The 17,934-nt window shown below is 42.0% G+C and overlaps 1 protein-coding gene across 5 annotated transcripts in view; it reads right to left on the bottom strand.

Annotated features, from left to right (window-relative positions):
- The window catches only part of LOC132386010 (F-box/LRR-repeat protein 20-like), a 434,516-nt gene that overhangs the window by 41,321 nt on the left and 375,261 nt on the right, over positions 1-17,934 (bottom strand). For all 5 annotated transcript variants that reach the window (XM_059958260.1, XM_059958261.1, XM_059958262.1 and 2 more), the window contains one exon: positions 3,309-3,404. In XM_059958260.1, coding sequence (XP_059814243.1) covers positions 3,309-3,404 — 96 coding nt within the window. The remainder of the gene's footprint in view (positions 1-3,308; positions 3,405-17,934) is intronic.

Raw genomic sequence — 17,934 nt, 5'->3', positions numbered from 1 at the left:
TATTGCATACATTCAAATACAACAACTTCAGTCTTGTATATGTCACTCTTTTAAATTCTGTCCCCCTTTTACAACACCACCACCCAGATCATTGACCTTAATTTTGCTCTATCATCTATTTGTCTTTCCTGACAGTCTCACTATACACTACATCTGCTTATAAACCGACATACGTAGATCGGCTCTATTACTCTGGTTCCCATCCCCTTCCAAATTAATTTAAACCCCTCTCTCCAGCAAGAGCTCTTACAAACTTGCCCACAAGAATATTAGTCCCCTTCTTTTTCTGGTGCAGCTCATCCCTTTTGTACAGGACTAACCTTCTCCAAAAGAGATCCCAATGATCCATAAATTTGAAATCCTGCCCCCTATGTCAGTTTTTTAGCCACACATTCATCTGCAAAATCACCCTTCTTTTGCCCTCACTGGTACATAGCACACAGACATCAACCCAGAGGTTGTTTCCCTAGAGGACGTGCTTTCTAGCTTTCTACCTAGCTCTCTAAATTCTACTTTTAGGTTTCTCTTTTCATTCCTATGTCATTGGTGCTAATATGTAGCAAGACTCAGCAGCTCATCCTCCCCCTTTATAATGTTGTGGACACAATTCAAGATGTCCTTGACACCACAAGGAATATAACATCCGGGTCTCTCTATTGCATCCACAGACTGTTCTATCTATCTCTCTATAACTATGAAATCTCCTAACACCTCTGCCTCCTTCACCTCTGAGTCACAGCACAAGAGTCAGTGCCAGAGATCCGGTAGCTATGGCTTTCCCCGCTAGGTCATCCACCAAAACAGTGTTATTGGGAGGAATGACCTCAGAGATATTCTGTAGTGGCTATCTATTTCACTTTCCTTTTCTGAATGTTACCCTTTCACCTGCTTCCTGAAACCTAGGGGTGACTATCTCCCTGTAGCTCCTATTAACTCCTCAGTTTCCCTTATGAGCCAAAGGTTATCGAGGTGCAGCTCGTACATCTGCTGCAGATGTGGTTATTCAGGAGGCTGGAGGTCTCTAAGGATTCCCACACACCAGAACAACCCCATTTTTACTGCCTTAACTAAACACAATCAGATGAAGAATGGACAAGAAAAAGCAATCAGAATCTGAACTGTTAAAGACAAGTCCAGATACAAAAGGTTGAGACCCTAGAAGGCAGAAGGCTGACCCTGCCGCTCAGCTGCATTATTAGCACAAGACTCACCAATGAAATAACTGACAAACTCCAAGAAAAGCTGTAAACCCAACTATGATGGCAATAAAACATTAACAGCTTTTGTATTTCTCCAGAAATTACATTTTAATAACTTTTAATTTAAAAATTAACATTCTGATTAGTGATATTAAAGCAAACACAAGAATAATGCATTCCTTCTTTCTTTCCGTTCTTCCTCTAATTAAAGGGGCTTGAGGAGCCACTGCTAGGTTCAACTCAATGCAGTTGGCAGTTTTCCCAGACTAAGTGGTGGGAAATTCACCTCCTGGATTCTAACATCATTGCAAACCTAGGAGTTCACTACACTAGTAGAACTCATAATTTGGAATTCTGAATTTGTACTTGAATAAGATTTCTAAATTTTGTCAACAAATTTCACTCTAAGTAATGATTCGTATAATGAAGGAACAGCACTAGAAAAAAAGGCAGAACAGAGCAAGTTTAATTTTCCTTGTGGCCTAGCCGTGCAAAACTATTATTTTAATGGTTGCATTTTAATGATTGCAATTGTTGATATCCAATGACCTTTTATGCTGTGCTATTAAAAAGATATATTTCTTTGCCTAACTATTACAAATTAGTCTATAATGACAACATTACCAAAGAAAGGGGCAATACTCTCCAGAAAGAACTGCAATAACCAGAATTTGTCACTTTGAAATTATGGAAAGAATGAGAAATATTAAAATAAATGCATAGGATCAAGGAAGTGCCCATGGAGTTGTTAATCTCACCATAGTGTTTATTTATATGGATTCTTTCAAGGGTGTTACACAGTTCATGGAAGAATTTTCAATTCCAACACTACACTATCACCAGCATTCCTTCAGTGGATGTTGGATGGTTGTTTTCATTTTGCCCTGTTATGCTTTATAGAATTTACAGAACCAATTCACATAGAAGTTAAGCCATAATACAGTTAAACCAAGCTAAAGTTAATGAACAATGAAGAAACTTTTTAAAAGGTAATTTAGTAGAATATTAATTCAAACTTAATTCTTAGAAGAGCCAAGACTTGAATTCTCACTTGAACTCCCATAATATTCCAGGAAAATACCCATTAAGCTATTGCACTTATCGTGTTAGGTTTTGATTGTGTTTAGTTGTACCAGACTACAATTATACAATAATTTGTCTAAGGTTTCTACATTGCATTCATTAGAGGCATGCAGCTTTTTCTTGACATAGCACATTAAATATTCTAGTCCAGGAAAACTGGAGATACAATAGTAAGTTTTAGTTTTAGCTTGAGTACTAAGCCTTCTCTTTACACCTTACTTCCATTTTGTATTTCATCAAAAACCAAAGATTTTTTAACTTTTAAAACTCTTTTAAAAACATTTCTTTCTCAATAGACATCAATGCTTTCATATGGTTTCACAGGATGGATGAGAAAGTGACTATTCCTCTGACATATAGACTTAAGAAATATCCAGGTTTAAATTCAGACCAAACACCATTCATTCCTCTGTATACTCACTTAATGATAATTATTACATTATTATAATCTACTTCAGCTCCCATAGCATCTTATTTCTTTTTATCCATTTTATACTATTATCTAGTATAATTTTATCTATCCTATCATAGACATTGCCTCGCTGCCACTGCTCCACTATCCTGTACTTACTTTTAAATTTATTTTCTCTCCATTGGTGTTGCATAATCTGATGAGAATTTGTTATGCATTATTTTGGCTTTTTAAAAACATCATTAATTATTTGGATTAAAGAAAGGTAAATTCAGTCATGTGTATGCTCTCTTAATGTAGACTCCCAACACAAGATCACATTCATGAGATCTATAATGCCTTATTTAACTCCTTGTTGGCTTTTTTATGATATTGTGATAACAGAATTTCTGTTAAATTGCTTCTCTTCGTAGTTGTTTACTCACCTTACACTAGAACTTCCATTATTCAAACGTCATCAGATTATTAAACTGAGCATTACTCATTAACTCAGTGGAATATCTAACAAATTAATTTACTGACTGGCAATGCTAAATGCGAGTACAAACTTGGGATTAAAATCATAATGATTAATTAAATATCTGATATTAAAATAGTTTACCATGGAAACTTACCTCAAAGCCTTTAAGGAAAGGTCTGTGATTGATGTGCATGAAGCTAGATCTAAACATTTTAGCTTAGAGCAAAATTTACTGAGACTAGTACAGGTTCTGTAAAACAAGAACACAAAAAAATGATCAAGAAGCCATTTTAACTACCCAATGTCAACCTTCCTGTAAGACTGTCAAAATGATCCCAACATTCCATGTTGATGCAAGGCCTGCTGAGTATATCAATCATTTTCTGTTTTCAAAGTTTTTCTCCAATAAGCAACTTCTGTTAGACAAAAAGTGCCATCAAAATGCCATTCATATCATTTAACTATACAGTAATTATTAATCCAAAGCTTTTAGCATAGCAGGAAACTTATAATGTGAATAATAATTTATAACCATATAACAATTACAGAAAGGAAACAGGCCATCTCAGCCCTTCTAGTCCATGCTGAACGCTTACACTCATCTAGTCCCACCAACCTGCGCTCAGCCCATAACCCTCCATTCTTTTCTGTCCATATACCTATCCAATTTTTCTTTAATGACAATATCGAAACTGCCTCTACCACTTTTAGTGGAAACTCATTCCACCCAGCTACCACTCTCTGAGTAAAGAAGCTCCCCACTCAAGTTACTCCTAAACTTTTGCCCCCTAACTCTCAACTCATGTCTTCTTGTTTGAATCTCACCTACTCTCAAAGGAAAAAGCCTATCCACGTCAAGTCTATCTATCCCCCTCATAATTTTAAATCCCTCTAACAAGTACCCCCATCAACCTTCTACACTCCAAAGAATAAAGACCTAACTTGTTCAACCTTTCTCTGTAACTTAGGTGCTGAAACCCAGGTAACATCCTAGTAAATCTTCCCTGTACTCTCTCTATTTCGTTGACATTTTTCCTATAATTCAGTGACCAGAACTGTACACAATACTCCAAATTTGGCCTTACCAATGCCTTGTACATCCCAACTCCTATACTGAATGCTCTAATTTATAAAGGCCAACATATCAAAAGCTTTCTTCACCACCCTATCCACATGCGATTCCACCTTCAGGGAACTATGCACCATTATTCCTAGATCACTCTGTTCTACTGCATTCCTCAATGCCCTACCATTTAACACAATGGCAATAAAGTAGTAGATAAGTGGTTTGCATGTAGATTTGGCATCTTGAGGTGGGAGATTACAAGAATTAGTCATTATAAGTCTAGATGACTAGGCATTTGAACACATTTGAGCTGATTGAAGTCCTGCCTCAGGTTGCTGAGTAAAAAAGAGAACCAATTAAATGTAACATGCAACATGCTGTAAGGTTTCACTGATAATGTAATGGTTTCTCTGCAGCACTAATGTTTGGGTTATGACTAGAGATAACAGGGTTTAGAATGCTGTTGTTCTTCCCTGTGAGCTGGAAGAGAGATTTTCACGTTCTTTTGTCAGGGAGAGATGAGGAGAGAAGTCATGAATGGAGGGAGTTGGTAGACTGTCAGACGGGGTGGAATTGGAGTGAAGGTACGAAGGACAGCAACGATTGGAGGTCAATGGCCAAACGACCGGCTTATCATTGAGCTCCAACATTGTGCAATAGACTGTTCCATAAAAATGGGCCCTTTTTCTTTTTTTTTCATTTTCTTCACTAACCCTATAGACAAAGTAAGAATTATAAAGCTTAACTGTTTTCAATTGCATACTGTGTACTGTTTTGTACTGCTTTGTAACAGGGGACACATTGCACAGCATCCACACAAATGAGATTTCCTAAGTCTGGCCAGACTGGGGGTTATCACCCCCTATATTAAGCCACTAGCTGAGGCGAGAGTTACAATTGTGGGGGCTACATTCGGGATTGATTCTGTTGGAAGTTGTGTGATTACCCTGAGCAATGAACCAGTGGGGCAGATATTTGTAGTCTGCATGAATTGTCAATTCGCCTGTTAAGTACAGTTAAAGTTGCAATTGTGTGCGGGGGTTTGGTAAAATAGCTGGCACAGCTCTTGTTTAACGCAGACCAGTGCTGAGGTAGCTGTAGTTGGGGGCGGAGATTTCAAAGACAGGGTTTTCTCGTTTCTGAGTAGTGGGGGTAAAGTTGACTGTTGAGTCATTCAACTTTGGGGACTCGCCAGTTCCTGCAGGTTGGAAGGGTAGGCTGGTAGAGAAGATGTTGAAGCTGGAAGGTGTCTTTTCCACTGAAGAATTTGATGTGGGTTGTTCCAAGAGCACGCGTCACGTTATCTGAGTGACTGAGGATACCCTAATCTGAAAAAGGTCACAGCGAATGGCTCCTGTAGAGATGGAGGATGTTCAGCAGCATTTGGGTAGGTTGAAGGAAGCAAGGATCATCACCGAGACCTGAAGCCCCTATACGTCCCCAATAGTAGTGGCCTGAAAGAAGAATGGGAAGGTATGGGTGTGTGTGGACTATAGGACTCTGACCAGGTGTACCTTCCCTGACCAGAATACTGTTCCTAGGATTGAAGACGTGCTGGCCTGCCTGAGTGGTGCAAAGTAATTCAGTGTGCTGGACTTGAGGAGTGGGTATTACCAGATCCCCATAAGTGAGGCTGACAAAGAGAACATACTCTCACAGATGGGGCAGCTACAGGCCCAACTAAAATCGAGGCAGTGACCACTTGGCCAAGACCCCAGACTGTGAGTACTCTGCACTTGTTCCTTGGGTTCTGTGGTTACTATCGGAAGTTTGTGAAAGGCTACGCATAAGTGAGTCACTCTTTTAATCAGCTTCTGTGTGGTTACCCTCTGTTTGGGGAAGAAAGGGAAAGAAAAAGGAGGACAGGAAGTTGGAGAATATTTCGACCCATCAGAGCCCTTTGGACCGAGGTGGGATGTAAAATGTGAGGAGGCTTTTCAGTTGCTGAATAAGCTGCTGACCCAGGCACTGGTGCCGGCTTTTGCACATCCCTGATTGCCATATGTACTGCATAGCTAAGAGGATCAGGATTAGGGCTCTGGTGTGGAGGCCCAAACTATCCCACATACAAGTTGGAATTTCTGGCATTGAAATGTTACGGTGGTGTATAAACAGAGTGACTGTCTCTACAGGGCCAAGTTTGCAGTGAGAACGAACAACAACCCCCTTACTCACATCCTGACCTCAGTGAAACAGGATGCCACAGGCCATTGGTGGTTGGTGGTGTTGTCTGCCTGTGATTTCAGCCTTAAGTACTGGCCAGGAAGCAGGAACCTTGATGCAGATGCTCTGTCCCGACAGATGCATGATGGACTGGTCAGGGACGAGGAGTGAGAGAGCTTTCCTGCCCCTGGGGTGAAAGCCCTGTGTCAGTTTGCAATCACTGTGAAGGCAGAGGGAAAGGAGGGGCAGGATTGAGTGATGGATCAACTCGGAGCTTCTGATGATGCTATTCCACAAGTTTACTGTAACCTGACTGCTCTGAAGACAAATCAGCTACCAGAATTGAGTTCTGGGGTAGTGGCAGCTGCTCAGCGAGATGACCCAGGCATTGGCACTATTTGGTCCGTGGTTGAAAAGGGAGACATGGCTCAGGCGGAGAGGATGAAACACATGCCGGTGCCTCCATTACTGAAAGAATGGCCTCATTTGAAGAACCAGATCTTATAATAGGTCATGCCACCCCCACACTGACTTCAGCATTCCCAGCTGGTTCTGCCTGAGAAGTATCAGAGGATGGCGTTGAAGTCACTTCATGATGATTCTGGACATTTGGGGGTGGAAGAGACCTATGGGTTGCTCAGAGACCGGTTTTACTGGCACCAAATGAAGTCAGAGGTTGAAGAATACTGCAAGTTACACATCTGACGCATACGGCGGAAGACACTGCCTACACAGGCAGCTCCCTTGTCCCATCTTCAGAGTGCAGGACCTCTGCACCTGGATGTGTGGTATACGCTGTCTTTCACTAACTGCATTGATTGAGGAAGAGACTCTGGGCCCTTCTCCCACTGAGTCAGGTGAAGTGGGGGGGAGGTGCTATCTGTGGGCAGCCTGGGTTGCAGTGGGACTCTGCAGTGGAGGAAGAGGAGTTTTATCATGGGACAGAGGGCTCTGAGTTGCAGGTGGGCACAAGTGATAGACCAGGGAAGGCCCCACCAGGTAGAACAGAAGTATTGCCAGTTGTGTTGGAACCTGAAGAGTTAGATGATGGAGTTCAGAGGTCTGGATAGGATGGTCTACATTGCTCCAGTGTAACCCATATCGTGTTGGGGAGCTATGTCACTGCCTTTTACACCTGTGTCGGACTTTGTGTTTTGCAGGAAGGGTTGGCGAATTATCTCAACATCATGAGGACATGACTAAATTTGGTGGGGGCAGAAGATAACACAATGTAAGGTTTCACTGATAATGTAATGGTTTCTTTGTAGCAGCAATGTTTGGGTTATGACTAGAGATAACAGGGTTTAGAATGCTGTTGTTCTTTCTTGTGAGCTGTAAGACAGATTTTCGCGGTCTTTTGTCGGAGGAAGATAAGGAGAGAAGATGCGAATGGAGTGAGTTGGTAAACCGTCAGATAGGTGGACTTGGAGTGAGGGTCCAAAGTGCAGCAACGATTGTCGGAGGTCAATGGTGGATGGTGACGGTATTAGTGAGCTCCAACATTGTGCAATAGACTGTTTCATAAGAATGGGCACTTTTTCTTTTTTTTCTTCACTAACCCTATAGTCGATGTAAGAATTATAAAGCTTATTCATTTAATCACATATTGTGTACTGCTTTGTTATTTTGGGGTACTGATTTGTAATCACATCACGCAGCATCCACCCAAATGAGATTTCTTCAGTTTGGCTGGGCTGGGGGCTATCACCCCCTATATTAAGCCGCTAGCCAAAGCGAGAGTTACATAAGTCTGACATTTAAAGCATATTTGACAATCTGGTGATCAGTTGGATCACCCTTTGAGAGAATCGAAATAGAGCTGCCCTGCCCCTTTGCAATGCTTGGTGTCGCTGCTGTGCATGCATCATGGTGTCACGTCCTGATTTCCATAATGGTGGATCAGCTCTCGGGTGAAAGCGGAGCTGTTGATTTTGGAGAATGGGCAATTTTATACGAATATATTAAGTTGAATTTTGCCTGCATTCTGTAAGTTAGCACATTTTAAGTTGATTTAGCCAAAAAGAGTGCCGCTGTAATGCACCGTTTGCACTAATTGGAGGTCACAAACAGACAGAGCATGAGACTTTAGTAGTATATAGATGATAAATGGAGGTGCCATACGAATTTTTGAAGTGTATTCACATAAATTGTCGGACTTTAACTTAAATCTCCCTGGTTGTATAAAATGTAGGCTGTTTCAGCCTGTATGTATCCTGGTCCCTCTCATCACCTTCTGTTGGACATGATAAAAACTATTATCTTCTTTCTTCATTTTGTGCACAGCTCTTCCTTGCCCAGTGATTTCTGGATCAATGGCAGTTACTTGTCAGGCTGAAGCTGCTATGCATAAGAGATTTAAAGTGAGAACTGAAAGGTTTAAAAGGAAATAGAGGGGCAACTTTTTCATTCACTTATGGAGTAGCTATCAAATACAAATACTTCATTGTCACCAGACAATAGAGCGTACAATCATCACAGTGATATTTGTTTCTGCGTTCCGCACTCCCTGAAGTACAAATCGAAGTATGTATAATAAAAAGTTTAAATTATAAATCATAATTAGAAAACAGAAAAGGGAAAGTAAGGTAGTGCAAGTCAGGTCCGGATACTTGGCAGGTACGGCCCAGATCCGGGTCAGGATCTGTTCAGCAGTCTTACCACAGCTGGAAAGAAGCTGTTCCCAAATCTGGCCGTATGAATCTTCAAGCTCCTGAACCTTCTTCCAGAGGGAAGTGAGACAAAAAGTGTGTTGGCTGGGTGGGTCACGTCCTTGATTATCCTGGCAGCACTGCTCCAACAGCGTGTGGAGTAAAGTGAGTCCAAGGATGGAAGAGCTAACATGAGAAAATCTGCAGATGCTGGAAATTCAAACAACACACACAAAATGCTGGTGGAACACAGCAGGCCAGGCAGCATCTATAGGAGAAGCACTGTCGACGTTTCAGGCCGAGACCCTTCGTCAGGGTGAATCTTGCTAAGAAATATTTAAGCTAAGTACAAAGTTACGCACTCACAACAGTGTCAACAGCAATGACTTAAAATAGCTGACGGCGTCGCGATCAGACTTAAAATGGCAGAGGGCACTCACCTTCCTCGGTTCGTAAGTATGACGTTCTAACTCGGGGATTGCCTGTATATGTTCAGTTCGGGTTCCGTAAGTAAAAACTCCTGTTAACTTAGCTCCAGTCTCTAGTCTTTTTATTTATAGTTTTGTTTTGCAACCAATCACATACACCACAAATTGGTGACGAGGTTAATGAACCTACAACATATCAAAACATTGTGTTTTATTTGATAGCGGCAATCGGAAGGAAGCAGGAGTTCAACCGGAGTCGGGAATGTCGGGAGACCAAAAGATACAGACGGAGCCACGACGCATCCAGGTGAGACCACAGCTGGCACTGAACCCCAGGGCTGAGGGTCTGCCTGTCCCAGAGGGGAGATTTAAAAAAAGGAGAGATGCAGGCATCTAGCCAGAGCACGCTCGAAATGCTAGCAAAAAAAGCAGGTAACATGATTCAAAATGAAAACAAGAGGCTACATTAATGCTTAATAGGCTAAATTTACATAACAAGGATAAATTAACAAAACAAGGATGGCGTTAATTGGAACCATTACATCATTTGATAGTGGCATTGAAGACTGGGCATCTTACATTGAAAGGGTGGTGTTATGATGTTCAAGCAAATAGTAGACACTCTCCAACAGCTTTTAAACCCCAAATCACTGGGCCTTGCTGAAAGATTTAAATTTCACAAATGGGATCGGAGAAAAAATGAAAGCATTTTTGAATATTGTGCTGATCTGCACAAATGATCACAATTTGGAGCAGGTCTATTGGACGCATTGGAAGACAGGTTAGTGCAGGGGTGGGCAAACTTTTTGACGTGGGCCACAAAGGGTTCTAAAATTTGACAGGGGGGCCGGACCAGGAGCAGATAGACGGAGTGTTTTGATAATACACCTCATAAGAGAAAATAAAATATCATGGGATATGTAGAAAACATGTGCTTTAATTTCAATTGAAAATGAACAAATGCATTACAACAAAATATCTGTCTTTGAAGTCCCATGTTATTTAGCTATTTATTGAAATGACTTTTAAAACACTGAAAATTAAATGAATAAAATACAGCTTTTTTTAAATAGTAACAGTTATTATTTTAAAGCACTGAAAATTCTGTTATCCTTCAAGATATTATCATCATCACTCTCCTCCTGACTGATTTTATTTCAAAAACAGTAGGAGATGCAGGTCTACTTGTCCTGCTCCTTCTTATTCAATTGTCCCCTGTGCCAAAACTCAACAACGACCAGCACAAAGACAGAACAATGACAGCGCGCCAGTATGCGGAGCGCGTTATTTGATCTGGAGCGCATTTTTTATTTTGAGAACGTATGTGCACCTGCGCACTACTCATGTCCATCACTTAACAGAAATGACATGTAACATGTAAGGCTTATTGAAAAAATATTTTCAAATGCATTTTTTACATAACACAACGAAGAAACTTATTTTTAATTTCAGTGGGAACAGTGTTGTTGGTCTCCCTTTTTAGCCAGCGCATCAAAGTCTGGATTTAGTTTTGTTGTGGCAATTCTCAGGATGGATCTGAGGTGTTGGTCAGTTAACTTGGATCTGTGGCTGGCTTTGTTGATGTTCATGACGCTGAACGCCTGTTCACACAAATAGGTCGAGCTGAACAAAGAGTAAAGCGCAAATGTGGAGTAATACCCTGCACCTCAACAAAGGTCAATGTATACAGAGTGTGTCATCTATTGGGAAAACGCCAGAATTGCGGGGAAAAAACGTTAACAAGGTTTATTAATATAATTTCATCAAGTTCTGCGGGCCGGATTAAAAAGATTAACGGGCCGCATATGGCCCCCAGGCCGTAGTTTGCCCATGCCTGGGTTAGTGTGTGGTATGCACTGTGAAACCACACAGAAGAAGCTCCTGTGTGAAACAGACCTCACATTAAAAAGACACCAGACATCTCAATATCATTAGAAACACCCGCACAAGGTGCTTCAGAGATAACAACCAAAATCTCTGGAATATGCTAAGAATAAAATGTCACTGAGCAGAAAGGAAGGAAAGAAATGTTACCGTTGTGGGAACATGTGACATGGTTTAAGACAAGGAATGGAGGAATGCAGTGTGGCAAACAGGGCCACACTGGCAGAGCATGCAAAGCTAGTGAACAACAGAAAAAGTATTATTGTAGACCCATCACACCCTGGACATCACCTGTTCCAACTCCTTCCTTCTGGTAGGCGCTTTAGATCACTGTATGCCAGGACAAATAGGTACAAGAACAGTTTCTTTTTTATGCAAGTTATCAGTGTTATGAACACTTGAATATATTATGAATAAAGTCCACCTGTACATTCCATAAGGTCCACCATTGTATATAGTTTATGATTATTTGCACTATTGTTTTTGTTCGCTTTTAATTCTGTACAGAGAGAGCTCAGGGAAACCGGTATCAAATTCCCTGTATGTGTCCTCATACTTGGTGATAATAAAAGATTCTGATTCTGATTCTGAAAAAGGACAAAATACAGAAAAACAAGAAACCCCAGAAAGGAAAACACAACAATATACTCAAAATGAAAGAAGGCAGTTCTGATGAAAATGACTCGGTCTCAGTGAATTGTCTTGTCTGCAACTTCACAGCGTGAAGGAGACAGATGATCGAAGAGTAATATGGATCACTCCCCAAGTGGCAGGCGTGAGACTGAAAATGGAGTTGGACACTGGCTCAGCTCTAACAATGATCTCTGTTCAGGATTACAAATGACTGTTTACCCATATACCTCTGAAACGAACTAAACTACTGCTAAAGATTTACACAGGACGGAAAATGCATCCCAAAGGTAAAATTAAAGTGACAGTGACCCACGGAGACAAAACACAGCAGCTGATCCTCTATGTACTGAAAATTGGCTGGCTCAGGAAAATCCAGTTTGATTGGCAAACCATCAAAGCACTAAATGTGTCAGCAAAGGAGTGCAGCAAAGCTACACCTGAGAGACTGTCACAAATACTTGCTGACTCTGAGGAAGTGTTCATGAAAGGAATAGGAAATCTATGCCTTCTGGGCATGAAGGCAAAGATTGAGATTGAGGAAAATACATGTCCAAAATTTCACAAAGCCAGACCAGTGCCATAAGCAATCCGACCTACAGTAGAGGCAGAGCTGAAAAATCTGCAGCAGACTGGGGTCCTGTCAAAAGTGGATTGGAGTGAATAGGCCAAACCTATTATTCCAGTGATGAAGAAAACCTCCAGCACAAAACCAGGAAAACCAAGCAAGGAGCGTATACGTGGAGACTTTAAAGTGACTGTTAACCCAGTTCTCCGCACAGTACAGTATCCTCTACCCTGCATTGAGGACATTTTTACTTTCGTATCAGGAGGGGAAGATTTCACAAAAATTGATTTGACCCAGGCTTACTTTCAAATGGGATTCGATGAAGCATCCAAGAAATACCTGACAATAAATATACACAAAAGAGTTCATTGCACCATGGGTGGCTCTGCAGCACAGGAGGGAAGGAAAAGGAGTGGGAGAGCTATAGTGATAGGGGATTCAACTATAAGAGTAATAGATAGGCGTTTCTGCGGCCACAAACGAGACTCCAGGATGGTATGTTGCCTCCCTGGTGCAAGGGTCAAGGATGTCTCTGAGCGGCTGCAGGACATTCTGGAATGGGAGGGTGAACAGCCAGTGGTCGTGATGCACATAGGTACCAACAATATAAGTAAAAAATGGGATGAGGTCCTACAAGGTGAATTTAGGGAGTTAGGAGATAAACTAAAAAGTAGGGCCACAAAGGTAATCTCTGGATTACTACCAGTGCCACGTGCTAGTCAGAGTAGAAATAGGAGGATATTTCAGATGAATACGTGGCTTGAAAACTGGTGCAAGGGGGAGGGATTCAAATTTCTGGGGCATTGGACCCAGATCTGGGAAAGGTGGGACCGGTATAAACAGGACGGTCTGCACCTGGGCTGGACTGGAACCAATGTCCTAGGGGCAGTGTTTGCTACTGCTGTTCAGGAGAATTTAAACTAATGTGGCAAGGGGATGGGAACAAGGGCAGAAAGACAGAGGGGTGTAAAATGAGTGTAGAAGCAAAAAGTAGTAAGGTGAAAAGTAAAAGTGACAGGCAGGCAAATCCAGGGCAAAAAGCAAAAAGGGCCAATTTTCAACGTAATTGTATTAAGGGCTAAGAGCATTGTAAAAACAAGACTGAAGGCTTTGAGTGTCAATGCAAAGAGCATTCATAACAAGGTGGATGAATTGAATGTGCAGATAGTTATTAATGAATATCATATAGTTGGGATCACAGAGACATGGCTCCAGGGTTACCAAAGATGGGAGCTCAACATCCAGGGATATTCAATATTCAGGAGGGATAGCTGGAAAGAAAAGGAGGTGGGGTAGTGTTGCTGGTTAGAGAGCAGATTAACGCAATAGAAAGGAAGGACGTTAGCCTGGAGGATGTGGAATCGATATGGGTAGAGCTGCATACCACTAAGGGGCAGAAAACGCTGGTGGGAGTTGTGTACAGGCCACCTAACAGTAGTAGTGAGGTTGGGGATAGCATTAAACAGGAAATTAGAAATGTGTGCAATAAAGGAACAGTAGTTAGAATGGGTGACTTCAATCTACAAATAGATTGGATGAACCAAATTGGTAAGGGTGCTGAGGAAGAGGATTTCTTGGAATGTATGCGGGATGGTTTTCTGAACCAACGTCAAGGAACTAATTAGAGAGCAGGCCATTCTACACTGGGTATTGATCAATGAGGAAGGGTTAGTTAGCAATCTGGTCATGCGAGGCCCCTTGGGTAAGAGTGACCATAATATGGTGGAATTCTTCATTAAGATGGAGAGTGACATAGTTAATTCAGAAACAAAGGTTCTGAATGTAAAGAAGGGTAACTTTGAAGGTATGAGACGTGAATTAGCTAAGATAGACTGGCAAATGATACTTAAAGGGTTGACGGTGGATATGCAATGGCAAGTATTTAAACATTGCATAGATGAACTACAACAATTGTTCATCGCAATTTGGCAAAAAGAATAAACCAGGGAAGGTAGTGCACCCATGGCTGACAAGGGAAATTAGGGATAGTATCAAGTCCAAAGAAGAAACATATAAATTAGCAATAAAAAGCAGCACACCTGAGGACTGGGAGAAATTCAGAGACCAGCAGAGGATGCCAAAGGGCTTAATTAGGAAAGGGAAAAAAGATTATGAGAGAAAGCTGGCAGGGAACATAAAAACTGTCTGTAAAAGCTTTTATTGATATGTGAAAAGAAAAAGATTGGTTAAGACAAATGTAGGTCCCTTAAGGTCAGAAACAGGTAAATTGGTCATGGGGAACAAGGACATGGCAGACCAATTGAATAACTACTTTGGTCCTGCCTTCACTAAAAGGAGGACATAAATAATCTTCCGGAATAGTGGGGGACCAAGGGTGTAGTGAGATGGAGGAACTGAGGGAAATACATGTTAGTAGAGAAGTGGTGTTAGGTATGTTTGTAAATTGAAGGGATTAAAGGCAGATAAATCCCCAGGGCCAGATGGTCTGCATCCCAGAGTGCTTAAGGAAGTAGCCCAAGAAATAGTGGATGCATTAGTGATAATTTTTCAAAACTCCTTAGACTCTGGATTAGTTCCTGAGGATTGGAAGGTGGCTAATGTAACCCCACTTTTTAAAAAAGGAGAGCGAAACCGGGGAATTATAGACCGGTTAGTCTGACATCGGTGGTGGGGAAAATGCTAGAGTCGATTATCAAAGAACTGATAACAGCACATTTGGAAAGAGATGAAATCATCGGACAAAGTCAGCATGGATTTGTGAAAGGAAGATCATGTCTGACAAATCTTACAGAATTTTTTGAAGATGTAACTAGTAGAGTGGATGGGGACAGCCAGTGGATGTGGAATATTTAGATTTTCAAAAGGCTTTTGACAAGGTCCCACACAGGAGATTAGTGTGCAAATTTAAAGCACACGGTATTGGGGGTATGGTATTGATGTGGATAGAGAATTGGTTGGCAGACAGGAAGCAAAGAGTGGGATAAACGGGACCTTTTCAGAATGGCAGGTAGTGACTAGTGGGGTACCGCAAGGCTCAGTGCTGGGACCCCGGTTGTTTACAATATAAATTAATGGTTTAGACGAGGGAATTAAATGCAGCATCTCCAAGTTTGCGGATGACACGAAGCTGGGTGGCAGTGTTAGCTGTGAGGAGGATGCTAAGAGGATGCAGGGTGACTTGGATGGGTTAGGTGAGTAGGCAAATTCATGGCAGATGCAATTTAATGTGGACAAATGTGAGGTTATCCACTTTGGTTGCAAGAACAGGAAAACAGATTATTATCTGAATGGTGGACGATTAGGAAAAGGGGAGGTGCAACGAGACCTGGGTATCATTGTACATCAGTTATTGAAAGTGTGCATGCAGGTACTGCAGACGGTGAAAAGGGCAAATGGTATGTTGGCGTTCATAGCAAAAGGATTTGAGTACAGGAGCAGGGAGGTACTACTGCAGTTGTATAGGCCTTAGTGAGACCACACCTGGAGTATGTGTGCAGTTTTGGTTCCCTAATCTGAGGAAAGACATTCTGACCATAGCGGGAGTACAAAGAAGGTTCACCAGATTGATTCCCAGGACGGCAGGACTTTCATATGAAGAAAGACTGGATAGACTAGGCTTATACTCACTGGAATTCAGATGATTGAGGGGGGATCTTATTGAAACATATAAAATTCTAAAGGGATTGGACAGGCTAGATACAGGAAGATTTTTTCCGATGTTGGGGAAGTCCAGAATGAGGGGTCACAGTTTAAGGATAAAGGGGAAGCCTTTTAGGACCGAGATGAGGAAGACCTTCTTCACTCAGAGAGTGGTGAATCTGTGGAATTCTCTGCCACAGGAAACAGTTGAGGCCAGTTCATTGGCTACATTTAAGAGGGAGTTAGATATGGCCCTTGTGGCTAAAGGGATCAGGGGGTATGGAGAGAAAGCAGGTACAGGGTTCTGAGTTGGATGATCAGCCAAAATCATACTGAATGGCGGTGCAGGTTCGAAGGGCTGAATGGCCTATTCCTGCACTTATTTTCTATGTTTCTATGAGAATATGCGCTCAGAGCTAATCGACAGAAATGTGAGTTTTTCAAAAAGAAAATCTCATTCTGTGGGCATGTGATCAACAAGGATGACTTACACGTGTCTCAAGACAAGATAGAAGCAGTGCTTAAGGCACCACCACCTGAAAATGTGTCTCAGCTGAGAGCATATCCTGGACTAGTGAACTTTTACCACAACCTATCCACAGTCCAACACTCACTAAATGCACTATTACAGACAGGGACACAATGGAAGTGGACTGAGAGCTGTAAGAAAGCATTTCAAGAAATTAAAAGACTCATAACTTCAGACAGGGTGCTCACACACTTTGACCCCTCCTTACCAATCCAACTGGTTTGTGATGCCTCGCCCCATGGGATAGGAGCTGTGTTACCACACAAGTTTCCAGATGGCTCAGGAAGACCAATAGCCTTTGCCTCAAGATCGCTAACTTCAGCTGAACGCAACTACGCACAGATTGACAGAGAGGCCCTAAGCCTCATGTGGGGAGTCAAGAGATTCAGTCACTACCTGTATGGTTAAAAGTTTACTCTGTTGACTAACCATCAGCCTCAAGTGTCAATCTTCAACCCAAGGAAAGGCGTTCCAGTGATGACAACACAAAGGCTGCAGCGATGGTCCCTTTTCTTAGGAGGTCACATGTATGACATTGAACACAAGGGTACCAAGCAACATGGCAACGCAGATGGTTTGTCACTGCTGACTTCAGAGATAACTACACAAATGAATTCAGTAGAGGTCTTTCGCACAACAGTAGTTGAACTACTACCAGTGCCGCACAGCCTCATTGAAAGAGAAACACACAATGACCCTATGTTGTCAGAAGTGTATGACATCACGGTAAAGAGATGGCCAGTGTGTGGTAACACACTGTTTCCAGCCTCCTCAGCGAGGAAGGAGCAGTTGTCAGTGTGTTGGGGAACACTAATATGTGGTTCACGAGTTGTGATTCCTCTCAAGCTACGCACCAGAGTGCTCAGGAACTGCACAAGGGGCTCCTGGGTACCGTGAAGATGAGAAGTCTTGCCCGTGCCTGTGTATGGTGGCCAGGAATCAATAAACAGATTGAGGACGTGATCAAGAACTGCTCTGGATGTCAAAAGATCCAGAACACCCCACCACAAGACCCTTTCCATCCGTGGGAGGCCCTCATCACCATGGCAACAAGTGCACATCGACATTGCTAGACCATTCATGAAGTCTATCTCTTTCATCACCGTTGATGCACATTCCAAATGGCCAGAGGTCATCAAAATGAAGACAACCACATCAGAAAAGACCATTACAGCGCTGAGGGCCATGTTCACCAGGAATGGCATATCAGAGTGAATCTGCACAACAATTTGTCTCTGAAGAATTCCAAAGTCTTGTGAAGAAC

Source organism: Hypanus sabinus, assembly GCF_030144855.1.
Source record: "Hypanus sabinus isolate sHypSab1 chromosome Y unlocalized genomic scaffold, sHypSab1.hap1 SUPER_Y_unloc_11, whole genome shotgun sequence".
NCBI classification, from domain to species: domain Eukaryota; kingdom Metazoa; phylum Chordata; class Chondrichthyes; order Myliobatiformes; family Dasyatidae; genus Hypanus; species Hypanus sabinus.
The sequence above is the reverse complement of the archived record's forward strand: the minus strand, read 5'-3'. Positions and strand labels throughout refer to the sequence as shown.